Source organism: Candoia aspera, chromosome 7 (assembly GCF_035149785.1).
Source record: "Candoia aspera isolate rCanAsp1 chromosome 7, rCanAsp1.hap2, whole genome shotgun sequence".
Classification (NCBI taxonomy): domain Eukaryota; kingdom Metazoa; phylum Chordata; class Lepidosauria; order Squamata; family Boidae; genus Candoia; species Candoia aspera.
The window spans coordinates 77,423,177-77,435,909 of record NC_086159.1 but is presented as its reverse complement, the minus strand read 5'-3'; the positions used below and the strand labels follow the sequence as shown (position 1 = coordinate 77,435,909).

The 12,733-nt window shown below is 46.5% G+C and overlaps 1 protein-coding gene across 1 annotated transcript in view; it reads right to left on the bottom strand.

Annotated features, from left to right (window-relative positions):
• Positions 1-4,006, bottom strand: part of SEMA3D (semaphorin 3D) — a 168,775-nt gene extending 164,769 nt beyond the window's left edge. The window contains exon 1 of the mRNA XM_063308241.1: positions 3,803-4,006. Coding sequence (XP_063164311.1) covers positions 3,803-3,898 — 96 coding nt within the window. The 5' untranslated portion in view covers positions 3,899-4,006. The remainder of the gene's footprint in view (positions 1-3,802) is intronic.
• Positions 4,007-12,733: the final 8,727 nt, after the last annotated feature.

Here is a 12,733-nt window from a genome sequence, read left to right as displayed (position 1 = left end):
GGAAGGAAGATGAAAGTTGCAGTGCAAAGCACATACTTGCAAATCAGAATAAAAGTAGGTTGGTTTGAGGTTTGCAAGTTTAAGATCACTTTCAAATGCTGGATTAATACCTGAAAAGCTGAAACGCAAACACAGACCAGATCAACCTCACAGGAAATTCTGCATTTCTTTGTCATTTGAATTTTATGTTAAGGGGGAAAAAATGTTTGTGATGCATACACTTGGTTAGCCTACATTTTCCTGGCACACATTCTTTCAGACATAAATTCCCCCAAAGTGTACCCCACATTGTATCTCTGCTATGCATAATATGTCCAGCTGTACATTCAGATTTTTTTAATCAGAGAATAGCAACCACTAGTAAAAGGGGCTTTGCTGCCATATGTGATGCCTTGGTGGATTGTAGCAATTTCTCCCCATAGAAATCCAGGACAGATTTCTCTTGCATCCCTGTAGGAAGCCAGAACCCAGTTTGCTTATTATTATTATTATTATTATTATTATTATTATTATTATTATTATTGGGTTGCTGATGACAGGCTGCTTTTAATGAAACCCTGCCAGATATCTTCCTAGCCACCTAGTAAAAAAAAACAGGCTGGAGAGTATGTTTGCTGATTAAACCAGCAAGCTGCCTGTCCACATCTTGAAGTGACAGGATGCAGCCCCTGGGATGTCCTAGAAACTGATCCTCAGCGTAAATTAACCCGTTTTCTGGATTTACACACACAATGTGAAGCTCTACTCTGCCCACAACCATGTTTTGGAAGTGATTTTGCCCCTGCTGATTTTCAGGATATTTTTGTTACACATAATGCGCTGACCCATAAACCAACCAACCAGACAGGCAGGCAGGCAGGGTTTGATCAACATACTGAGCCACACACATTAAAAAAAAAAAAAATGGGGTGGGGGACAGCAAAAGTTAGGCTAGTGCTAGTAAAGCTTGGCTTATTCTCAGACTGCAGTTTCTAGGTGCAGCAAGTGGTGTAAATGCAGCCAGAGGAAGAGAACTTCGCAAAGTTTCCTACTTGTGGAGGCTCCTAGCCCTGACGCAATCTTTATTTATTGCCTTAATGAATCAGTCCGCAAGAGATGCGACCTTAAGGAAACTCACTGTTCAGAGGCCAGTGGCTGAGAATGGCTTTTGCAATGGAAGAACCTCACAAATGTCACCAAGTAGAGCCAATAACAGCACAGCTCAGGCAGGGATGTGGCATTCTTTGTGCACCTCATTTGAGCATGCATGTATCGCTATACCTACAGCCTTTGCACTCCGAACCTTGCCTCCCATGCTCCAGCAGTGCAGGGGGCCCTCAGAGTACGGTCAAAAAACTCAAGATGGCAATGGTGCAGTCAAAGCTCTACCTGGTTTTTAGGTTCATGAGGCACATAAAAACGAGACGGAGCTTTGACCACACTGTTTCAGCCACCATCTTGACTCTATGACCCATATTTTTCTTTCTGTTTTCTTACCTACTGAATGTTGTTTTAGAACTGCATATAATGAAGCTGGACTTTTCTTTTGTGTTATGCTACTCCAGGTTGATTCAAGAGAAAGAGTGATGTATGATAGCATAAAGAAGAAAAATAATACTAGAAATATGAAACATTAGTTGCAATAGCCTAGTCTTCCCAGGGTGGGCTCCCTCCAGATATAATGGACACAATTCCCATTAAGCTCTCCATTGAGAGGCAGCATGGCATAGTGGTGAAAGAGCTAGACCAGGATGGGGGAGACCAGATCCAGGACTCTTTGAGCCATGGAATTTGTCTGGGTGACTTTGGTCCAATCATTCTCTCTCCTACCTTACAAACTTGTTGGGAGGATAAAATGATGGGAAAACTTGAGCTCCTGGAAGAAAAGTCATCTATACAACTAACAAATGCCTAAAAATGACAACTATTTGGAGAGGTCAGGTTGGGGAAAAGTGGGTATCATTTGAAAATAATATTAAGAAAACACCTTTTAAAAACCTTAGCACTCAGTCTGTATTTCTGTTCTACCCAAATTTAAGTGGACTTAATAGTCCAGCTTCCTAGACAGATGCAATTTTTCTTTACTCAGAAATAAATACTACTGTGGTCAAAGGTGCTTATTCCCATGAGTTTACAGAACATTAAAAAAAAAAGTCTCTTACATTTCCTAGTATCTTCTGGGATTTGCTGATGTAGTTTTCCAGGAACAGCATGGAACTGGTTGGTCACCACCTTCTTCAAAGATGTTTCTCTTTCTTCCTAACTCTGGGATTTTCCCACCCAAGTATTAACCCCGTTTCATCCTTCCTCACTTTTAGAGATCAAGCAGAGTTGGGGAGGTGCTGCCACCTAGCTAGGTGTGAGATTTACAGAATATACTGTGCAATAATTCCACCTGAGCTGACTTCAGCCACCGGATAGACTAGTATTTCTCAACCTTTGCAACTTTAAGATGTGTGGACTCCAACTCCCTGGCTGGGGAATTCTGGGGGTTGGAGTCCATACATCTAAAAGTTGCTAAGGTTGAGAAACACTGCAATAGACACTTAGTCCTGGCCCTCAAAACTGGGAGCAACACTGTTGAGGAGAATCAGGGCCTTTCCCCACTGCTGGGTTGAAGTTCTCCCCAGCTGACTCTGGGTCAGCACTTGAGGCCTCTGTGGACAGTCCCAGAATAAGAGGAGAAACTACACAAACATTGATATAGCTATGGACAAGTGAAGCCTGATATGAAGGCAGTGTCCTGTGGATCTGCCAGGGCATAGCTGTGCTATGGTGACGGGCCCGTAGGGAAGAAGCCACACGTTTCCTTTCTTCCTCTCTACATCACACCACATCTTCCTACTTAGGATACTTCTTCCTACGCTGTGATCTCACTGTAGGAGCCGCCTAGGGGCTCAGGTGTCCAAGAATAAAATAGGTCACCCACACCCACATTCCACCCACAATGAGAATCACTCGCAATCCACTCTAAATGTGGGAACTCTGGCACAGGCAGGCATACATGCTTGGCAGTGATCTCAAGCCCAAAAGTAAAACTCAGGGCATTCAGAGGAGCTTGATCTTAAATAAATGGGTCAAGGGACCAACCCAGCTGGAAATGAACCTGCTGAAAGGGTGGGACAAGCCACAGAAGCAGAGTTCAGAGGCCAGAATTTAGGCTCAAGGTTGCATTCACAGGTTTCCTGGGTGGAGTCCTTAAATTAAGGGACAAATTATTCTCCCCTCATTTTGATGAGCATCAACGCAAGGTGATTATAATTATTATTGAGAACATATTATTCAGAGTTAGAGTCACCCCAAAACAAAGTCGCAGGAGCCAAACCAGACGGGTTAAAGGCATGAGAAGCAGAAAACAATCTCTCCTTGGTTAATATGCCCCATTTAGTCACAAACTATTTTCGCTCCCCCATTAATCCCACAGCTACTGCGGGGGGTGGGCTGCCCCAGTTTACCTACGCGATGGCCATTCCCGCGGGTTATATATAACTCCTTTTTCATTCCCGCAAGACCGCAGCGTTCCAGCCCAAATGAGAGAACCACAACGCTTCCCTAGGTTTATTCCGAGGTCACCCGCAAGCAAGTGCAATCCCACGGAGGGCTGCTCGGGCAGAAGCCCGCTGAGTTCTGAAAAGGTTTCCCCGCGGGGGCACCCACACGCGTCCGCGCATCCCCACGCAACTCTTCCACGAGTCGAGTTCACCGAGCGCTGCCCTTTGTGGGGCACCGTGCGCGGGGAAAGGCCGGGGGGGGAGAGCGAAGATGTAGCAAGCGCCCCCCTCCCCCGTGCACCTTGGGTCCTCGGAAAGCGAGCGCACTGTACCTCCCGGGCCGGCGGGGCGAGGCCGGGGAGCGACGGGCGCGCCCTGCGCTGCGCCGCGCCGCCGCGCCTCCCGACGAGAGCAGCCGCTCCTGGCATCTGCGGGGCGGCGGAATGGAAGCCGGCGACCGCCGGGGCGGAGAGGGCGCGTCCCGCCGCTGAGTCTGGCAAGCCGGGCCGGTTCCGCGAGTTGGGAAAACTTCCGACCGAAGAATCCACTTGTTCGCCCGCCGTTCGCCCGCCCTCGCCGAAGCGCGACGGGTAGCGCCTCGCCTCCTCCCGGCGGCGCTCCGCCTCAGGGCTGCCAGCCGCGCTCCTGCACAGGGTCGGCTCTCCACGGCGCCCGGCGCGCGCGCGCCCCGCCACTTGCCGGCGCCCACCCCCGACGGCACCGGGCAGCCACGTGTGCCGCGGCGGCGGCGGCGGCCGGCTCCAGGCACGCCCTGCCCAAGGGGCCGTCCTGGGCGGCTCCCCGGCCGCTGGGCTGAAGGCGAGCGTCCCGGCTGGGCTTCCTCGCTCCCTTTCCGGCCGCTGGCTCTCCCCTCCGGCCCCGGCGCCGCCGGCGCTCCGAAGCCGCCTTCGCAAGCGCGGCGCGAAGTTGGCAGCCGTGCAGCCCGACGCCCGCCAGGTTGCGAAAGCCGCGGAGCGCGCGCCGGCCTTTACCTTCCCGAGGGTGAGAGGGACGCGGCCTCGGGGTCTTCCCAGCAGGCTGAATTAGTTTGAATCGTCTCCGAAGAAACGGGAGGGAGAGTGCGAGCCCCCCTCCCTCCGCCTTCCCTAAATCTCCCCGTTGCAAAGGTGGAGCCGGAGGGAAGGGAGGGTCTTTTGCTGCTGTTTTTCCCGGGAAATCTCAGCTCCGTCAAAGTGGATCTCTGCTGCTGCTGCTGCTGCTGCTGCTGCTGCTGCTGCTGCTGCTCCTCGAGGGATCAATGGGGATTCCTTCCTAGCAGACACTGAGATTTGATTTCTGCGCTTCCTCTCAGCCGGCCAAGGCCCCTTCTCCTCTTGTGCCCACCCAAGGCACAGAGATGCCGTGGCAACCGGCTTGCATTTTCGCCATTCCCCACCCCCGACCCCAGCCTCACATGTGCAAAATCAGATGTTGCCACCTTGGAGGAAATTAAGGAGACTGGCATCAGGAGAAGGATCAGGAAGTGGGCAAAAAATTAAGCCAGTATTGCTTTCTGTCCCTGAAGGAGGAGGGGTGGGGCTGAGGAAAAGATCTTTCAAAAGGCCTGGCTTAAAAGCCAACTACAACTTGTGTGGCATAAGCCACTGTCCCTCAACTTGGAGTCTTCCTAATAGGTTGGACTATAACCTGGGGGTCCTTGTAGACTCACAGCTCCTGCTGGAAGAGCAGGGGACAGTTGTGGCCAGGAGGGCCTTTGTGCAACTTCATGTTGTGCACCAGTTACACCCTTTCCTGGACCAAGAGGCCTTGTTCACAGTCACTCATGCCCTCGTGAATTCCCGTCTGGACTACTGCAATGCGCTATACGTGGGGCTGCCCTTGAAGAGCATTTGGAAGCTTTCGCTGATGCACGTAACACCACTGCTACGTGAGCTGCATTAGTTCCCGGCGTGCTTCCGGGTGCAATTCAAGGTGCTGGTTGTCACCTTTGAAGCCCTTCATGGCTTGGCGCCGGGTTACCTAAGGGACCGCCTTCTCCCAGTTGTTTCTGCCCGTCCAATTCGATCTACTAGGTTGGATATGCTGTGGGTCCCATCGGCCAAGGAATGTTGGTTGGTGGGGACTAGAAGGTGTGTCTTCTCAGCCGTAGTGCCTGCCCTCTGGAACATCCTCCTTCCAAAGATTAGGATGTCCCCGACCCTGCTGGCCTTTTGTAAGGCCGTGAAGACCCAGCTGTGTGCCTGGGTCTGGGGCCCCGAATGTGTGAATGGTCCCGTTTCTTGCTTATATTAACATCCATGCCTAGCTTACCACCTGGCCATGTATATTTATTCTGTGTTTTAATTGTTTTAATTGAAATTGTTTTAACTGTTTTATAGTTTTTATTGTTGTAAGCCGCTCAGAGTCATTTGGTGAGATGGGCAGCTATAGAAATCAAATAAATACATACATACATACATAAAAATTACAGATGATAAATTGGCCTGAACAAATGGAACTGACCTTTTGTTCCCCAAAAAGGGTCTCCTGCAAAACATCCCAAATGACCTCCATTCTTCCTGTGTTTCTTAGGTCTAAGATGAAAGAGGACGTCATGGACTTTGGACGTCTTCTATTCAACTCCCTGCCCTGGGCAGGAACCTTCACACCAGCCCAGGCAAATGGCTGCTAGCCCTTTCTTGACAACCTCTGGCTCAGGAGCACCTATGATTGCAGATGGCTGGCAGATCCACAGCTGAAGTGTTCTCAGGATCAAGACATCCCTCCTTGTTCCAAGTCTTATCTCTCTGTGTAAGGCTTCTACTTCGTAGTGGTCCTACAGTAATGGGAAGAAAGAATTAGCCTGAGGGACAGGAGGAAGAGCCACTGCCAAGACAACAGTTGGTTGAAAGAAATCTGAGTTTGGGGCAGAACTGTAATCTGAGTAAGAGTCTCAGGCAAGACCCTCCCTAGTTCTCATGAAGATAGAGGGGGGAGGGGGGAAGTGTGTTCAGACTTGAAAGATTCAATTATTGTTATTTTATTTTTTTTATTTTTATCCCGCCATTATTATTTTTATAAATAACATACCTCATACTCCTTCCTCCTCCTATTTTCTCCACAACAACCCTGTGAGGTGAGTGGGCTGAGAAAGAGAGACTGGCCCAAGGTCACCCAGCCGGCTTTCATGCCTAAGGCGGGACTAGAACTTTCATACCACGCCTGATTGGCTCTTGGGCTGAGAGAGAGGGACTGGCCCAAGGTCACCCAGCTGGCTTTCGTGCCTAAGGCAGGACACAAACTCGCAGCCTCCTGGCTTCTAGCCTGTTGCCTTGACCACTCGACCAAACTGGCTTACCTTCAGTAAAAGTAATATTAGCATTCATAACTTTTCTCTCCTAGTCTCTCCTAGTCCTACCTCGAAGGGCTGATACCTACACTCGGCCACTATGGAGAATAAAACCATATCCTCTACCCTATGACATCCCTTCAGGTACTGGAAGATTGTTGTCTTACCTCTTTTAGCCTTCTGTTCTTTAGGTTAAACTTGCCCAGCTCTTAACTGGTCTTCATAGGATTTAACTTCCAAGCCCTTCACCATCTTTGTGATTCTTCTCTGCACTCTTTCTGGTTCTTCAGCATCCTTCTTATACTGTGGTGACCAAATCTGGACACAATAGTTAAGGTGTGGTCTGACCAGTGATCTTGATGCTGTGCCTCTGCTGATGCAACCAAGATTGCATTGACTCTTGGCAGCTGCAGCACACTGCTGCCTCATGCTTAATCTGTGGTCTACCAGGACTCCCAGATCCTTCTCACAAGTACTACTGCCAAGCCAGGTACCACCTGTCTTGTACCTGTGCACTTGGTTTTTTCTGTCTAAGTGCAGAACCTTACATTTCTTGCCATCCAACTGCTTTTTGTTGGATAGGGCCCAATATTCAAACCTATGAAGATCCTTTTGAACCCTGAGCCTGTCTTCTAAAGTGTTAACAATCCTCCTCTTTGCAAATTCAACGAGAATGCCTTCTCATTGGGACCCTCAACTACATCATTTATGAAAATGTTAAAGAGCACTGGGCCCAGGGAAGCATCCTGAGATACCCAACCATGGTTACCTCCTTCCATGCTTTAAAGTATGGTTGTTCAACCAACTGCAAAACCATCAGGTAGTGGGACCATCTATCCCACATTGTACCATATAAGATGAAAATAATTAGGGAAACATAGAAAAAGCCTTTTCTGAAGAAGTTAAGAAGGTGATCAAGTTCAGGAAATACTTTGGCTTCATTTCAAACCCAAGGCCAGTTTCCTCTCCCCGTCCTTTTAAGGAAGGGCTAAGAAAGCAGTAGTTGTTAAGGACATGTAGATAATCCCCATTCATGAGAAGCACAGGGGAGTGGGGTAGATCAGACCCCGGTAGCCTTCACAGTCTAGAACACTCCCCTATTCTAAAATTTTACAAGTCAGAAAAGTCTTTTTTACCTCAGTGAGCCTTGACTTGAGTGTGAGCAGGACTATTATTAGTATTTTTGATTATATGAACTCTTTTATTGCTTTTGTTGTTAACTTTCCAGCTTCTGATTCTGTTGTGCACCACCCAGAGTCCTTTGGGCCTGGGGTGGGTTACAGATACAGTTAAGTAAATAAGTAAATTCAGTAGTTGGAATATTAACTCACACAGTCTGGGATGGCACAGGATTACTAACATTAAATCGGTCACTCTTATGAAAGAGGCAGAGATTTGCTTAGGTTATATTCCCTGTATTTGTAATTTATCTTAACATCAAAAGCTGTGGACTCTTCATGCATGAAAGGGGCAAAGCAAATTATTATAAGCCCTGGAAGAAGAAATCTTTTCTTGATTTGCACCAGTGGGTTGCTGATTCATCTTGCTTGGCACCATTCATATTACACTTTTTTGTCTACCTTGCAAGGTAAGGAAGAAGACTTACAAGTGATGGAAATGGAGAAAAAGAGAGAGAGAGAGAGAGAGATTCTCCCTCACTGTGTGCCCATTCTCTATCCCTTAGTTTGATATAATGAAATAATAAGATGGAAGCTGCCTCTGTCCATTATTGGATGGATAAGAGAGAACCAGGTTGGGGTAGTGATTAAAAGTGCTGGATAGAAACCAGGAAATCATGAGTTCTAGTCCCGCCTTGGGCACAAAGCCAGCTGGGTGACCTTGGCCCAGTCCCTCTCTCTGACCTGGGAAGGAGGTAAGGGCAAACCACTTCCGAAAATCTTGCCAAGAAAACTGCAGGGACTTGTTCCTATAGTTGCCAGGAATCAAGACTGATTCGAAGGTGCACACCCACACCCAAAGGAATAAGAACAGAAGAATGGTAATGGATTAGACTACAAGCCAATTTAATCCAACATGCTGTTTCCACTCAGTGACAACTTGATGCCACTGGGAAGCTTACAGAAGAACATATGGAGAAGGCCAGCAGCTGAAAGTAGGAGGCCTGCTGCCTGCCTCTGATCCTGGATGCATCACAGTCTGGATAAGGAAATGGAGTGGAGAACAAGCATGTCCTTTGGTGCACATTTTATAAGCACACGTTTTTCTCTTCTTTCTAATCTTTATGGGATGGGGGGAGATCAAAGAACAAGTATGCTACAGTCGAGTTCAAAGGCAGAATAGATCATCCTCTGTTGGCTGGTACATCAACATGTGGCTGGAAGGGATAATTGAAAGCAGTGAAAAGGATGCAAGACGTACTGACTATGTCAAATTGGTAACATGGTCTTCCTGCAAGAACCTTTGTGTGATTATGATAGATCTCGCAAACCAAATTCATTTTGTTCCTAGCACAGATCCTGTCCCATATTTGTTTTGAGGGTTTTTTTTTTTAACACAACCAAATCTAAGTCAAAACAATGCTCTCTGGAAAAAGAGAGCTAAGAACTAAAAGTTCAGGCAGAAAAATCAAGTTTTTAGAAAAATCAAGTTGCCAATTTTTACTTGGAAGAAAAATGGAAGTAAGAAATTGGCATACAAAGGAGAAGGATTCAGCCACATTTTTTCTCTGAGAGGCAATTAATTCTACACGGGGAAAAAAACTTTTTACACTGGAGTTTTCTAATATGCAGATTTTCATCTGCAGCCTTATTCTGATACTCCCAGAAAAGTGATTCTGCTGCATCTTGGGCTGAATTAATGGGTATCAATGTCAAGAACACGGGGGGTTATAGTTCCACTCTAGGTTGCACTGGTCAGACCACAACTGGAAAGCTGAGTCCTGTCTGGTCACTACAATAGAAAGACAAGAAAGACTCAGAACCAGAGGGACAAAGATACTGAGGGCTTTGAAAACCAAATCCTATGAACAGTGGATAAAGGAACTGGTGTTTTGTCTAAAGACACAAAGGCTGAGGGAAGACATGATAACATTATAAGAGCTGCTATAGAGAAGATGAGGTGGATTTATTCTTCACAGTTCTCAAGGACAGGACAAGAACAAGTAGATGGAAGCTTTACGGAAGGAGATTCAACCTTATATTTCCTGACCATGAGAACTATTAGCAGTGGAAGAGCCTGCCTCCTGAAGTCGTGGGTGCTCCCATCACTGGAGGTTTTCCAGCAAAGGTTGGACAGACATTTGTCTGAAATGGTCTGAGGATTTGTGCAGGGGCTGACCTAGAAGATCACCAATGTCCCTTCTAACCCTATGATTCTATGAATAATACAGACACAGTAAATGGGGCCCAGCACTGCTCAGCTTAAGACCAAGCACAGCATAATTCAGAATATACTCGGGGGGTGGGAGAGGATTACATTTTATGACTTGCCAGATTATGATCTAATGAAGGCTTCTGTGATCTTCATAACTTTTTAGCCAGGAAAAAAAAAGGCAACTATCAAGTTTTCCGTTACAGGATGACAGTTGGTGAGCACCTATTGATGTTTAAATGACTCTCTGCAGAGCAATAAGAACCTTCATTATAAATTCCTTGGTAATACTCTGAAATAACACTTTAAAGTCTTTTCAGTGAAGAGAACAATTGTGCATTACCTCTTGTTTCACTGATTCTAAAACAGCAAGAACATGTTCCGACAGGAGTGCTATCTGTTGGTCAGAGAGGAATATCCAACTAGTTCTTTGGCTCAACATGTAGTATGTCTAATTTATCACTGAAATGTCCTTCTGATTAACCACATCAGGCTTTGTTTGGACATTCTTACTCTCCTTTAAAAATAAAAGAACAATAATTTCCACATGTTGTTTATTCGTTTAGTTGCTTCCGACTCTTCGTGACTTCATGGACCAGCCCACGCCAGAGCTTCCTGGCGGTCGTCAACACCCCCAGCTCCCCCAGGGACGAGTCCGTCACCTCTAGAATATCATCCATCCACCTTGCCCTTGGTCGGCCCCTCCTCTTCCTTTTGCCTTCCACTCTCCCTAGCATCAGCATCTTCTCCAGGGTGTCCTGTCTTCTCATTATGTGGCCAAAGTATTTCAGTTTTGCCTTTAATATCATTCCCTCAAGTGAGCAGTCCAGCTTGATTTCCTGGAGGATGGACTGGTTTGATCTTCTGGCAGTCCAAGGGACCCTCAGAATTTACCTCCAACACCACAGTTCAAAAGCATCTATCTTCCTTCTCTCAGCCTTCCTTATGGTCCAGCTCTCGCAGCCATATGTTACTACGGGGAACACCATTGCTTTAACTATGCGGGCCTTTGTTGTCGGTGTGATGTCTCTGCTCTTAACTATTTTATCGAGATTTGTCATTGCTCTTCTCCCAAGGATTAAGCGTCTTCTGATTTCCTGACTGCAGTCAGCATCTGCAGTAATCTTTGCACCTAGAAATACAAAGTCTTTCACTGCTTCTACATTTTCTCCCTCTATTTGCCAGTTATCAATCAAGCTGGTTGCCATAATCTTGGTTTTTTTGAGGTTGAGCTGCAAGCCAGCTTTTGCACTTTCTTCTTTCACCTTCATTCCTCAGTTCCTCTTTGCTTTCAGCCATCAAAGTGGCATCAACTGCATATCTGAGACTGTTAATGTTTCTTCCAGTGATTTTAACTCCAGCCTTGGGTTCCTCAAGCCCAGCTTGTCACATGTTGTGTTCTGCGTACAAGTTGAATAGGTAGGGTGAGAGTATACAGCCCTGCCATACTCCTTTCCCAATCTTAAACCAGGCCGTTGTTCCGTGGTCTGTACTTACCGTCGCTACTTGGTTGTTACACAGATTCTTCAGGAGGCAGACAAGATGACTTGGTATCCCCATACCACTAAGAACTTGCCACAATTTGTTATGGTCCACACAGTCAAAGGCTTTAGAATAGTCAATAAAACAGAAATGCATGTTTTTCTGAAACTCCCTGGCTTTTTCCATTATCCAGCAGATATTGGCAATTTGGTCCCTAGTTCCTCTGCCTTTTCTAAACCCAGCTTGTACATCTGGCAATTCTCGCTCCATGAATTGCTGAAGTCTACCTTGCAGGATCTTGAGCACTACCTTACTGGCATGTGAAATGAGTGCCACTGTTCGATAGTTTGAACATTCTTTAGTGTTTCCCTTTTTTGGGATGGGGATATAAGTTGATTTTTTCCAATCTGATGGCCATTCTTGTGTCTTCCAAATTTGCTGGCATATAGCATGCATTACCTTGACAGCATCATCTTGCAAGATTTTGAACAGTTCAGCTGGGATGCCATCGTCTCCTGCTGCCTTGTTATTAGCAATGCTTCGTAAGGCCCATTCAACCTCACTCTTCAGGATGTCTGGTTCTAGCTCACTGACCACACCGTCAAAGCTATCCCCGATATTGTTATACTTCCTATACAGTTCTTCTGTATATTCTTGCCACCTTTTCTTGATCTCTTCATCTTCTGTTAGGTCCTTGCCATCTTTGTTTTTGATCATACCCATTTTGGCCTGGAATTTACCTCCGATGTTTCTAATTTTCTGGAAGAGGTCTCTTGTCCTTCCTATTCTATTGTCTTCTTCCACTTCTGCGGATTGCTTGTTTAAAAATAATTCCTTATCTCTTCTGGCTAACCTCTGGAATTTTGCATTTAATTGGGCATATCTCCCCCTATCACTGTTGCCTTTTGCTTTCCTTCTTTCTTGGGCTACTTCTAGTGTCTCAGCAGACAGCCATGTTGCCTTCTTGGTTTTCTCTTTCTTTGGGATGTATTTTGTTGCTGCCTCCTGGACAATGTTGCAAACTTCTGTCCATAGTTCTTCCGGGACCCTATCTACTAAATCTAGTCCCTTAAATCTATTCTTCACCTCCACTGCATATTCCTTAGGAATATTAATGAGCTCATATCTATCTGATCTGTGGGTCTTCCCTAATCTCTTTAGT